The 12064-nt window shown below is 41.6% G+C and overlaps 1 protein-coding gene across 2 annotated transcripts in view; it reads right to left on the bottom strand.

Moving 5' to 3' along the window:
- Positions 1-2028: 2028 nt before the first annotated feature.
- Positions 2029-12064, bottom strand: part of NAA25 (N-alpha-acetyltransferase 25, NatB auxiliary subunit) — a 30308-nt gene continuing 20272 nt past the window's right edge. For both annotated transcript variants that reach the window (XM_035891525.1, XM_009636040.2), the window contains 9 exons: positions 8543-8694; positions 8109-8234; positions 7554-7797; positions 7208-7331; positions 6775-6840; positions 6192-6289; positions 5828-5938; positions 5251-5397; positions 2029-3826 (listed from right to left, as the gene is read on the bottom strand). In XM_035891525.1, the coding sequence (XP_035747418.1) occupies positions 3704-3826; positions 5251-5397; positions 5828-5938; positions 6192-6289; positions 6775-6840; positions 7208-7331; positions 7554-7797; positions 8109-8234; positions 8543-8694 (1191 nt within the window). In that variant the 3' untranslated portion in view covers positions 2029-3703. The remainder of the gene's footprint in view (positions 3827-5250; positions 5398-5827; positions 5939-6191; positions 6290-6774; positions 6841-7207; positions 7332-7553; positions 7798-8108; positions 8235-8542; positions 8695-12064) is intronic.

Here is a 12064-nt window from a genome sequence, read left to right as displayed (position 1 = left end):
CTGCTGCCTGTATTTTTATACAGCAGCAGGCCAGGCAGGGCGGCCTCTGCCTCAGCATTGCCACAGCCTTCAAGCACGTTTTTGTCTGCTCCTAGAGGAGATCTCTCATGCACTGCCAGCCCTTGCCTTCCCTATTGCCGAAAGCCAGGATGAAGCGCAAGCGAGCAATGCAGAAAGCCTGAACAGCAGACTGACAGATGATCATGTCAAAGAACCGACGCATCCAAGCTCCCTCCCCCCAGCAGACATCATTCTGAACCGGGTCTGGAGGTGGAAAGCAAGGAGCATTTTTCCCTGCTCTCTTTCCATCCTATTAGCAGCTAACTTGATTGCTCATCCTGCACCAGAATAATCCAGCTTCACCAAGGGGCTGACAAAGCTAGGACAGCGTACACAAGCACTTCAGTCACTCACAGACCATCGGACAGAAAAATGAAAGAGGCAGCAATACTGATTTGTAACGAAACTGACTTTTATATAAATTATAAACCCATCCAGTTTAAAGCAGATCATTTGCAGTTGTGTCACTTAAGTCCGTAGAAGGCTGAGGCATACGTATCTTCTACAGTCATAAATTAACAATGAATAATCAAGGAAGAGAAAGTTCAAATAAGGCTGCAGATACAACAACAACAAAAAATTCCTCTAAGATTACTAGCGGTTAAAATAAAGTCATGATTATCAATGATTGCAAAATATAAACGCAATTTTTGAACAGTTAAAAGTACAAAAGTGATGGGCAACACAAACAGGCATTGTACATTTTGTCCCGTATGTAGACAAAGCAGGGTAGGACTTCTGACCTTTATCTACATCAGACACTGATTTTAAGCAGAGAAGAGTTGAGGAAATCTGTAAAAGGATCGTGGCTCATGATCCCAGTAGTACAAAAGCAGTATTTTTCAGTCTGTAAACAGTAGTCGTGGTAGCTTCTTCTAGGTACGTTTTTCAATTCACCGCCAAAAAACCAAAATCCGAAACAAACAAAAACAAATCCCAAGAGTGGAAAAGGGGGTACAGCAGCAATGGGTTATACCTTGGATTTCTTATCAGGTCCCTGTGGGACATATTCTGGAGAGGAAATGCTCTTTCGTAAGAAATATATAATATATTTAACTGTACACAATTTATAGGGGGAGAGAAATTCTCCCTCTCCCTCAACCAAGCCCCCAGTCAGTACACAGTCATTTTTGTACACAGTCTCCTCCTACAGAGAAACTACAGCTTGTGAAGAGATGGCACCTGGTTTTATAAAACACTGAGTAATCAAAAAACTGTATTTGTCTGACAAGCTTATCATTCACCAGTGGCTGGAACTGGAAACGGGACAGCAGTCAGTATTCCCCGTGCTGGCGTGGGGATGGTTGGAGTGACCAGCCAACGCTGGACCTGCGCCGTGCCAAACACTGTGATGGGAAGCAAGCGCGAGCCACAGTTCCATCTCTTCTCGGACTTTGCTTCAGATGTCACACGTTCCTCCCCAGCAGTTTCAGTTCTGCTTTTAAGGGAGCTGATGCAGAAAACCTTTTTTTTTCTTTTTAAGCAAGTTCTGCTTTCAGGCACATGGGAGGATTTGAAAAGCTTGGTTATATTAACCTTACACTTCACATATGCTTTCACCGTTGCTTATTGATACGACTGGTTGAGTTCAACCTGTTGTAGCAGCAGTGGAAGGAAACTCCAGCATTAATCAGCCCCTGGATTGTCCCCTCTGGATGAGGGTGCTGTGTCAACTTAGCATTCAATGCTGGTGTTTGCGCAAAGCCCTCTCTAGTTCACACTGCCATGGGGGATGGAGGGGACATGAACATCAGCAACAGCAATTTGCCTCTTTGAATGAAAAGGGACAGTGCAGGTTTCTGGCTCAGTGCTTCTCTATGAATGGCACCACCTCAGCAGTGGGACTGTTCTCACTTACCCTGCGCATTTCAAAGCATCAATTTCAGTCATCAGTCTTGCTTTAAAGAGCACACCCTTCTTTCCAAAAAGGTATTTCTATACAACAGAATTCAGTTGGTTTTTTTTTTCTTTTTTTTTTTTTTTTTCTCTTTTTTCTCCCGAAAAGTATTACTATAAAACAGACTTAAAACATTTTGGTATTCCTCCAGCCCAGAGCACTTACCAGACATTGCAATTAAACCATCAGGACATCCGTCACAATTTAGACAACCTGCAGACATTCTTCTTTCCCTTTCAGGATGGGGCAAAGCAAAACTAAATCCAGCAAGAGCAGCTATGTGATTTTTTTTTTTTTTTTTTTTTTTTATACAGGGAATTTATTTTAAAAAAATACTCTCATCAACATTCTAGCATTGCTAACAAAACATACTCGGAAGAGATGACAAAGGTAGGATTGTCAGCTCTCTAAAAACTTTAAATATAGACTTCCGATACTAGCCGCTTTAAATCAGAAGATGAGGAATCTGTGAAGTCTGACCCGTCCCTTGTATTGCAGGTACATGTCACTTTTTTTTGCCTACCAATTTTAGGCTGCATTACTCCTTTAAAATGGAGAAGAAAAAACCAAACCAAAACAAAACCAACACCCAACCAGCAGAAATGCAGATTCAGTGGGAACAGATGATGCGATTGCACTTTCTAACAGAATGCCTAATGAGCTAGTACTTGAATAATCAAAGATCAACTGCAAAAAGCAAGCATACACTTACAGAAAGTATTCTCAGCCTCATACCACAGCGCAAGCAAAAGTTACCTCTGCCAACTTAAAACCAAAGCCAATAGGATTTAATTTCTATTAAAATATCGAAGTCTTAAAGTTTCAGTAATCTAAATACACTTTTTGAAAGTCATGATGATTGCTGTTTTACATTAAACTGACATGAAATCTGGCCGCAGCGTCAGACTTCACTGCAGCTGTTATATACAAGGTCTCTGGTTTTGTCTTTTTTTTGCTGGAACACTGATTCCCATCTCTCTCTCTAAAGCTCAATGGCCAAGTTTGCTCCTCGTCAGGTTTGCAATTTTTCTGAACGTGAAAACCACCTGTGTGTACGCTGACACTACCTCTTCCTTCCAGCGGTCCTCCCCTCCTCAGAGGAACCTGCCTCGCCACCAGGCATGGCTTACTCCCACCCCATGACGGAGGGCTGGGCTGGGCCCGAAGGCTGGATGCAGAGGGTGTTCCTCCAGCACAGCCTCGCCTCTCCCCGCTGGACCCACACGCTCAATTAATGCAGTAGGACCAGGTGGCCTGCGGACAAAATGGGCAGCTCCAAACCGGGCTCATTTCAACGGAGGCAGCTGAATGCGGGCATCTACAATTTCTGCATTTCTAAGGCAAAGACCATACAAAAATTATAAACACTGTATGGTGATGAAAATACAACTCCTTTGAGATATATGCTTTACACTGGATTTCTATTGCTGCTTCTAAAGACCATCTCCAGTTGTTCCTAGAGATCAAAAGGGAAGAAAGTTAATTTTCTCCTGTTGCAATATGCTTATGAACATGTATAAAAAGTGGTCAAACCCTGATAAGGGTCCCTGCTTCTCATTTATGTACAATAATTTAAATCAGCTCATCAGCTCAATACATCTGTAATACCTAAAAAAATTGGTTTATGATTTTAAGTCCTTCATGCATTATGAGGAAGTTCTGGATTAAAGTGATGGTATATTGGATGTTGCTTCTGTCTGGGACTCTGGTGTCACTCCCCTGGGGAGTCTGTCAAGGATGCATTTCTCAAATCTTTAGTTTTTTAATGGTATCAAGTCTCTTTTTCAGCAGCTCTCCAATTTCTTGAACTGAGTGATGGTAACTGCTCTGGACCTTCCCTTGCACAGTCTTTGTAAACTTTTTTTCTTCCTGCAAAATGCAAAAGAGAAATCATTTACTCCGCAGCAAACATTTAAATCCTCCCAGTTAACTTCCCCCACCATCTCACACACCGATACGAAGTTCATGAGGACCACTGTGTAAGTTTACAAAGGAAATATCATCATCACAGAATAAGCAGCACCTGCTCAGCAGCAATAATTCCTGCAGATCCTGGTATCGCCCAATTCAAAAGCCTTCAGATCTCCCATTAGGACAAACATGAACAGCAACGTCCTGTAGGCTGAATTTCCCTTTTTAGATAAATATATACAAGACCTGTTTTTGTCTTTTAAGTGCTGATTCCTAATTGAATTTGTCGGGGGTCCTGGGTAACACAACTTCTGCCTGTGCTTTCTAAATCAGTCTCTCCCACCCTCTGAACCAATACCGGTGAGGAGATGACTCAAACCTTTCTCCTGGAATCTGCAATCCTTTGACAAGGAGCACGACTCACCGCTCCCCCAGCCGCTCTCCTCTGTGTACCAGAGGATGATGCCTACTCCACCACTTTGCTGTACTGCATTTCGTGAGCACCATAAAGGAAATGCCAATTCTATGCTTTTAGTCACATCTAGGCTTTTTAGCTGGACTCTGACACTGTTTTCAGGCTCTCAACCACTGTTTTAAACAAATACATTCATTTAAGTATTGTTACTGTTGTAAGAGATCTTCTAACTGTTCATTAACTTGTCTATTGCGAAGTTTAACCTTTATCTGATTGCCATGGCTTAAGAAGCCAAGCTTCCTCATCAGGCCCATGCTCCCCATGACTAAATTTGGCAGGAGGTTTGGCACGTGTAGTGCCTGCTACTGCTGCCTCTGGTTTTCCCTATACAGCTGGGGGGGAGAGGGGGGGAAGTTGCCACTTGTTTTTCTTTAAAGATCAAGTAATTGTTTCCAGGAAAGTGACTAATGAGCAGTAGGTGAATCTCAAATGTTTCCTGAAATAAGTATTTTGCATCCATTATGGCATGCTAAAATACAGATAATCGAGTAAGTCATATCACAAACAAAATAATGTTAAAACCTTAAGCTTTTCTTCGCTAACGTACCACAGAAAAGGAAAGTATTTTCAAATCCCTGTTTTTAGATCTCATTTTTTTGAGATTATTTTGTGCAGTGAGCTAGAGCTGATCAGATGAAGCGAAGTCACTGTCACTATAAGAAAAACCCCAAACTCACCACTCCAAAACTAAGCTTTCTAGCAGTCTGGTCCCTAACCTCTGGTTAACAGCAATTAAATCAATCATAACATCTAGGATTGTTTTTGTTTTCCTTTTTTTTTTTTTCCTTCCAGTAAAACATTTTGGGGAAAAGAAGTTTTTGACAAAATTATCCCATAGGCACGTACATACAGATCGTTATCGGTCACACACAAATGTGCAGAGCACATAAATAATGCAAGTACTTACCTGTAAAAGCAGAGTGTCCTTGAGGGACAGCTCTTCAAGTTTTAGTGCAGTCAGAATTATTTCAAGCCCTTTGATGTGATCTATTACATTGGAAGTTAATGTCTGTAGTTCAGCAACATAATCCAGAAAGTGTGTAAATACAGGTGGCTATAAAAACAAATACATTTATAAACACATATTAATGCCTATTCAAATGACTACTTTATAACTCACTTCGTAACATCTATCATTCCATTCCTCCACCCCAATGCTGAGCTATAATCTGCCCACCCAGATAAATACTCCCAGTTAACTAGTTTACTGTAGGGCATTCAAGGCAGAAAGGCAGGCCTGTGATACTCTAGATTGTACTATAAAGCTGTCACGTGATGTCAGAGATGTGGCACATCACCACTTGATTTTAAATAGGAGTTTTAAAAATTAGTACTGAGTAATCTCTAACCTACTACGTCAGCCTCTGCAAGGCAAAGTTTATGAAAACCAGTTTATTAACATGTCATCTATCCTGACTTTCCTCTCAGCATAAATATGCTGTCGGATTGGGGGTGAGGGAAGAAAATAAAGGAATATTGTCTACCATAGCTACACTGCTTTCTTTTTTTTTCTTCTTCTTTTTTTGCAGGTTGGATTTAAAGGGTCGAAGGACATTGTCACAGTAACTTGATACCCACAGAGCAATGGAGATCGTCTGGAAAAAAGGTACAAGTATGTTACAAGTTGCATTTACAGGCGGCTTCTAAACTCATTTTAATGTTCCTACTGGTTAAGACTCAGAGTAGTTAGAATATGCAACCCCTCTGCTTTCATGAGCAACTGATAGCAAAGAACCTTCACTGTGTCCTCTGCTTTCATGAGCAACTGATAGCAAAGAACTTCACTTTAGTCCCAACATTTCTACCCTAAAGTACTCCAAAATTTTTAGTTTCCAAAGACAGACATACCTCAACAAAGAAGACTAGGTTTTCTAACAGGTTTGGATGAGTTTTCAAGGTGCCATCTCTGACTTCAATCAAATCACCTTTACATTTATTGAACAAGTCTGAAAAGACAAAAGAAAAGCCTTATTCAGGACGCGTAGATCAACTTCAATGCATATTTTCTGTACGGTGTGTATCGCAGTGCAGCATGCAAAGCTGTCAGAGGACTGACCACTAAGCAGCTAATGATAAATTTCGCCAAAGCCTCTCGTAGAAGGTCCAGCTCTGAAGTTTTCCTCCGAATTGTATTTCATTACAAACAGCATCTCTGCTCTGTTTATTAGCACACCTGGACCAAGTGCGAGGGAGACAACAGTTGCTAAGACTAGGCTGCAAGGCAGCGAAACGATAGGACATAACGACATTCTGTGGCATGCAACAGCCTCAAGATGAGACAAGCCCAGGGGAATCTCAGCCTTGTTCTCAAGTATCTTTCAAAGGGGTCTGCAGATGCATTAATGCACTTCCCCGTAACTGCGCCACACTCAGCAGCACATCCTCAGCACACCAGGAAGCTACCGGTGTTTATTCTTGAGTTACTGCTTACCTGTTAGTCGTTCTACTAAAGACTTGAAACTATTCCCTATCCTCTCCTGGATTTCTGCTGAATCTTCTGAAAGAAAAAAAAAAAAAAAAAGTAGTTATAAATCACGAGTTTGTGTATTTTCTGCTTCCAGAAAACTAAGAGGCATTTAACTGTAATTTAGTGCTAGCAGTCAAAACCAAAACCAACTGCTTTCAGAAAGGATCCAGTATTACATCAACATATTCTGTACAAAAATGAAGACTTGCATAGAACTTTAAATTAAGGCATTGTCTCCCAGATAATTCTTTGAATGACACTAAGTTAACACACAATAACAGTTTGGCTCCACATCAGCCAACACCTAGTAGTTTTCAAACCAAATAGAGACACATCGTGCTCCCTCCCACCACACATCATGACAATCTGGTTACCCCCCTGCCCCTCAAACACTTACCTAAGCCATTGGTATCTAGTTCATAAATATCACTAACAAGATAAAACAAGCTAGTCTGGCATTGACAGCTGCCATTACTGAAGAAGCCAGCCATTCGGGTAGGAGGAGGGCCAAGGACAGGATACTAGGCAAGAAGCAAAGAAAAAGATAAAGGTGTTGCAGCTTTTCCTTATCCAGAACACAGTGTTTGTCTCTGGCACATCTCTCAGTCAGATTCATACACTACAAACTCAGGGTCAGTTACGTGCATTCTGCAGCCTGCTGGACGTTACAAGACGCATTCAGTTTCTCTGCTTGCATTCATGTTCATTTAATATTTGGGGATAGCTTTTTCCTTAATGGGTACCTGAATTTTTTGTTCTAGAAACTTCTTCCCTGAATCCACTGCCGCTTCCAGCTGCTGAAGCAGGGATCGAATTGTATCAATCTTGGATGAGACGCCGTTCTCTGCAGTCTTTTCAGAGTTCTTTGGTTGAATAGTGTGACTAAGAGTTGGGAGTCCGCTTACTAGTCTTAAAGTTAAAGACCGGATTCGCAACCACATGGTTTCTTCCTCCAGTGAGAGTTTCCTATGTTCTTCAGAAATGTCCCTAGAGAAAGGCACCAAATGTTTTCAGGCAAATGCTTCAATTTTGCGAAGTAGCAAGCTTCACTCAGGTATAAAAGCCTACCCAAAGTTATCGAATACTGTATGAAGAGGGAGGAGTGGTCAGAAATTCAGAGAACTGTATTAATATGTAAAAAGGCAGCACTGCTAGAAGTGGATGAATGATGCTTGTTAAGTTTGCAGTTAGCCAGCCTAGAGAACACTTAAATATGGCAGTTGCCCTGAAGGGATTTTCTTTGCCATGGGTGCCGTAAGGGAAAATGTGACTCTACAGTTGAGGGTATTTCTACTCACCTGTCTTTTGGATCCCAGTTAAACAAGACTGTCAGGTCTCTGTTGTCACGCAAATCTTTCCACGGAATGTCATCCTCCTCTGGGCTCAGACTCATGGACTTTATACTTTCTTCTAAACTGGTTGATCTGTACGTAAGAATAAGCAACATCAAGTCAAACATTTGATCACTGGCAACAGAAAACACAGCTCACTAACAAACCACATTCTCTCCACCGTTCAACTCTTCTGATGTCAGAAGTGTTACACACACACGGTACTGAGAAAGACGCTGAAGGGGAGAGCAAATTAGAAGCAAAGAGGAGTAGCTCACGGGTTTTTGCCAGAGCGCTGCAAGTGCAACTCACTGAGGTTTCGCCTGGCTGGCTTTCTGCCTATGCACAAATCTCCCATTTTTTCACGTGCAAGATGCTGCACTTAGCGCTGCTGTACTTACATGTTTGCTTCAAGTAAGAGGTCTAACAACATCCGTTCCGTGCGAACTTGCGCAAAGTGAAGGGATGAGTTCAGCCGATTTCTAAATGCAATAAATTCTGGGATCTTCTCAAATGCACCGTACTTGTAGGCTTGAATGATATATTCTGAGGTCTGGAAGAAAACACACACCATCTCTGTATTAGCTCCTTACATAAATTCAGAACCACCAGAGTTTAACAAGGTCACTGCCAAGAAATTGCATTTCTGTGGTTTTCATTAACCCAGATGTACAGAATCTGGCAGATCCTCAACCCCTGGGAGAAGCACTTTCGCGTGTCCAAGTCACCCCAGCAGTTTTGCTACTTTAATTTGAGAATGCCCAGCTGCTCCACCAGGCAGTGCGATTTAATAACCAAACCAACAGTAAGAAACATCACATTGCTGTGGCCACTGAGACTGAAAAATACTTAAAGGAGGGGAGAGATGATTTTGCAACACTTTTTTTTTTTTTTTTTTTTTTTTTTTTTTTTTGAGCTGTATTATTCAAATCATTGTTTCATTGAGAGAAGTACTTTCAGGCAAAATAAACATATCCCAGATTTTCTGGAACTGACTTGGATGTGCATCACATATTACCGCAACACAGATTAAAAAAAAAAAAATTACTCACACGTTTTTTTATTTCTTTTTTTATTAGATTTTTGAATACAGCATCACAAGATAGCATCACACAGTGTATACACATTACAATACAATCTAAACACCAAAGGAAACCGTCAGGGTCCACGGGATAGTTTGCTTCCCCTCTGATGAAATGCAGCAATACAAGGCACGCAACTAATATTTCACAGGAGTCCAAATAATCTCCAGAAGGAGATTTATATGACGAAGGAGCCCTAAACAAGCACTGTATTTTAATGACAATTTCTAACAGTAGAGACAGAGTGAACAATTTATGCTCCCAGTCAAGACAGATGGCTGTATTTTTTTACATCAGAATTACTCCACAAGTGAGAAATTCTGGCAAATCAAGTATTTTCTTCTGAACAAAATTATGAAATGCACTGAAGATGAGAGGCACCAAAAAGGCCTCTGGTTAACTGAACTTTACATGGTACTAACAACTCAACTTGGAAGGCTCTGAGAGACTAGAAGCTTTATAAACAGATGAAAGCCACCTTTTTTTTTTTCCCCCTTTTAAGTAAGAAATGTCCTCTAGGTAGCTCTGTCTTTTTCTCCTAAGAAATTTGGTTATTTGCACTGTATGAAAAAAATATGCCAAATATTCAACAACATACCCTCTGATAAACAGCCTTGCAGAGTTCATTGTCAGGCTGCGGGATTGCGCTATGGGTGCTAATTCAACTGCATCGACGTGGTTTTTAAATCCCCATAGGATACGTTGGTGTTCTGTTTGCCTGCGGTATCTGGAGAAATTAAAGACGGACGGACACAAGAAAATTAGAGAGATTACTTGTGATTCTGCGTATTTAAAGGAGGACTATCTTGATAAGCATAAAGTTGCCTTTTTAGTTTCGGCCAAATATAGCAATACTGCCTTCTATTCTCCTTCCTGCCCTTGGCACCCTCTCCCAGAGCAGAAATACTATGTGAGGACTGGACAGTATCCTAGATGGCTGTTACTCATGGGACCCACTCTTAAACAGGATTCACTTCAGCCTGTTAAGTTCAGCAAGTCAGAAGGAAAACATATTTATCCAAAGCAATCAGTTTGAATCAGTAGCTATATTTTTATGCCAGACCACTTCGTTTATATCCCACACTTCCTGTTCTAGGCAGAGTCCCACGCACAGCGTGCCGCAGGACGCGTTCTCTAGGCTGTAGCAGACTTTCCAGCTATCTTAAACATCAACCTAGAGAGGAGCAGGCAGTATGCGAAATTATGTAAAAAGGTAACTTTTAAAGGATAGTCCTCCTTTAACATTGCAGTTAGACGCTCTTATGGGACTCGAATCCTGATCAAATGCTATCAGGACCCTGAGTATGAAGGGGCAACCCCAGCAGCACAGAAACTGGTAGCAGATCCTGACCTTGTGATACTTGGGACACGTCTTATGGTAAGAAATCCCTCTTTTCATCTCCACTCTTGTCATGCCATCATCCTGGGTGAACAGTACCCTGAATTGAACCTTCACCTCCTGCAATTTGCACCTTACAGTTGGTTTAAAGGACACTTGCCATTTACAAATTAGCACAGCTTTTGATGCATTTCCCAACTAAAAGAATCGTAAGGTGATAACCACTGGAAGTGTCCAGAACATGAGAGATTTGGCTAGCAGAGATCAACAATGGCTCGTGGTCCTTTGGTTGCAATACTCTGTGTCAAAGACGAGACGTGATGCGAGTGGGTTCCAGAGTGACATCCTTATCTTGTAGTGTGAAGAATTATAATAATTGCATCACTTTCGCCCCTCTTGCAATTTCAACCTTCCAAGATGTGGTAGTGAGGCAGGTTGAACCACTCAGGCACTGCCTTTTCAGGTCTTCTGGAACATGAGTTGAGTAGCGTTTTCCTGAAAACAGCCCTTGGAACGTGGCTGTCTTCATCTGCGTACAGATGTTGAGCTGCTGGAGACAATCAGCTCTTCTCTGCTGCAAGCACCTTCATCATTCATGCCAAAGAGAATAACCTTCTTCCAAGGCAAGCACACCTGAAGTTACTTCAGATTGTTTTCCAGGGAAAGATGATTTCTTGATGCTTTCCAATGAGTGTTCCCAAGCAGACAAATGACATCCAATAGCTTTTTCAGTTAACATTTTCACCTGGCACCCAGCAGTCATCCATTTTATTCAGACAATTGGTTCCAGGTATGCTTTTCATTAACATCCACCGAGTGACTTTTAAACAAGACGGAACAAGTTACTCCTCATAAAAATAAAAAAAAAAAAAAAAAAAAAGAAAAAAACCCACCACTACCAACAACAGACACGTAGGAGAAAGCTGTCTGGATCCAGGGCTTCACTCCAAGCACAAAACATTGCATCCAGAAACCCAAAGACTCTGAGAGAGTAGAATCAGAGCTGAAACAATGAGCAAGTGAGGGAAGCAGATGAGAGCAAGCTCCCATCGTACAATCTGTGTGCTCCTCTGTGCATCCCACTCCCTACAGCAAAATTCCTGCATCAGGCACAGGTCAGCATCTACCTTCCAGGCACAGGGATACAGCAACTGGTATCCTGTACACAGGAATAACCTGGGCTGCCAACAGAGCAAGGGTGCTCTTCTGAGGCATTACTGTGTGAGCATCTTTACCATTCAGTACAGTCCCAGTACTCTGGGATGGCAGGAAAGCAAGTTGTATGACTGCAGAGCCTTTGTAGCCAACTTAGCCAGTGGCTGACTGGATTGCATCTTTGTTTCTTACAAAGTGAAGTAAAAATAATTTTCTTCACCTACCTCTCAACAGCAATCAAACTGTAAAATATAAATATACAGGATATATTCCCACTCCTCAGAATAACGCAGTTAGTCATGGGCTCTGCTCTGCCTTCAGTGAAGCTGAGACTTCAAGACTCATTT

Source organism: Egretta garzetta, unplaced genomic scaffold, assembly GCF_000687185.1.
Source record: "Egretta garzetta isolate BGI_Z169 unplaced genomic scaffold, ASM68718v1 scaffold330, whole genome shotgun sequence".
In the NCBI taxonomy this organism is placed as follows: domain Eukaryota; kingdom Metazoa; phylum Chordata; class Aves; order Pelecaniformes; family Ardeidae; genus Egretta; species Egretta garzetta.
Note: the sequence above shows the minus strand (reverse complement) of the source record. Positions and strands in the feature narration are given on the sequence as shown.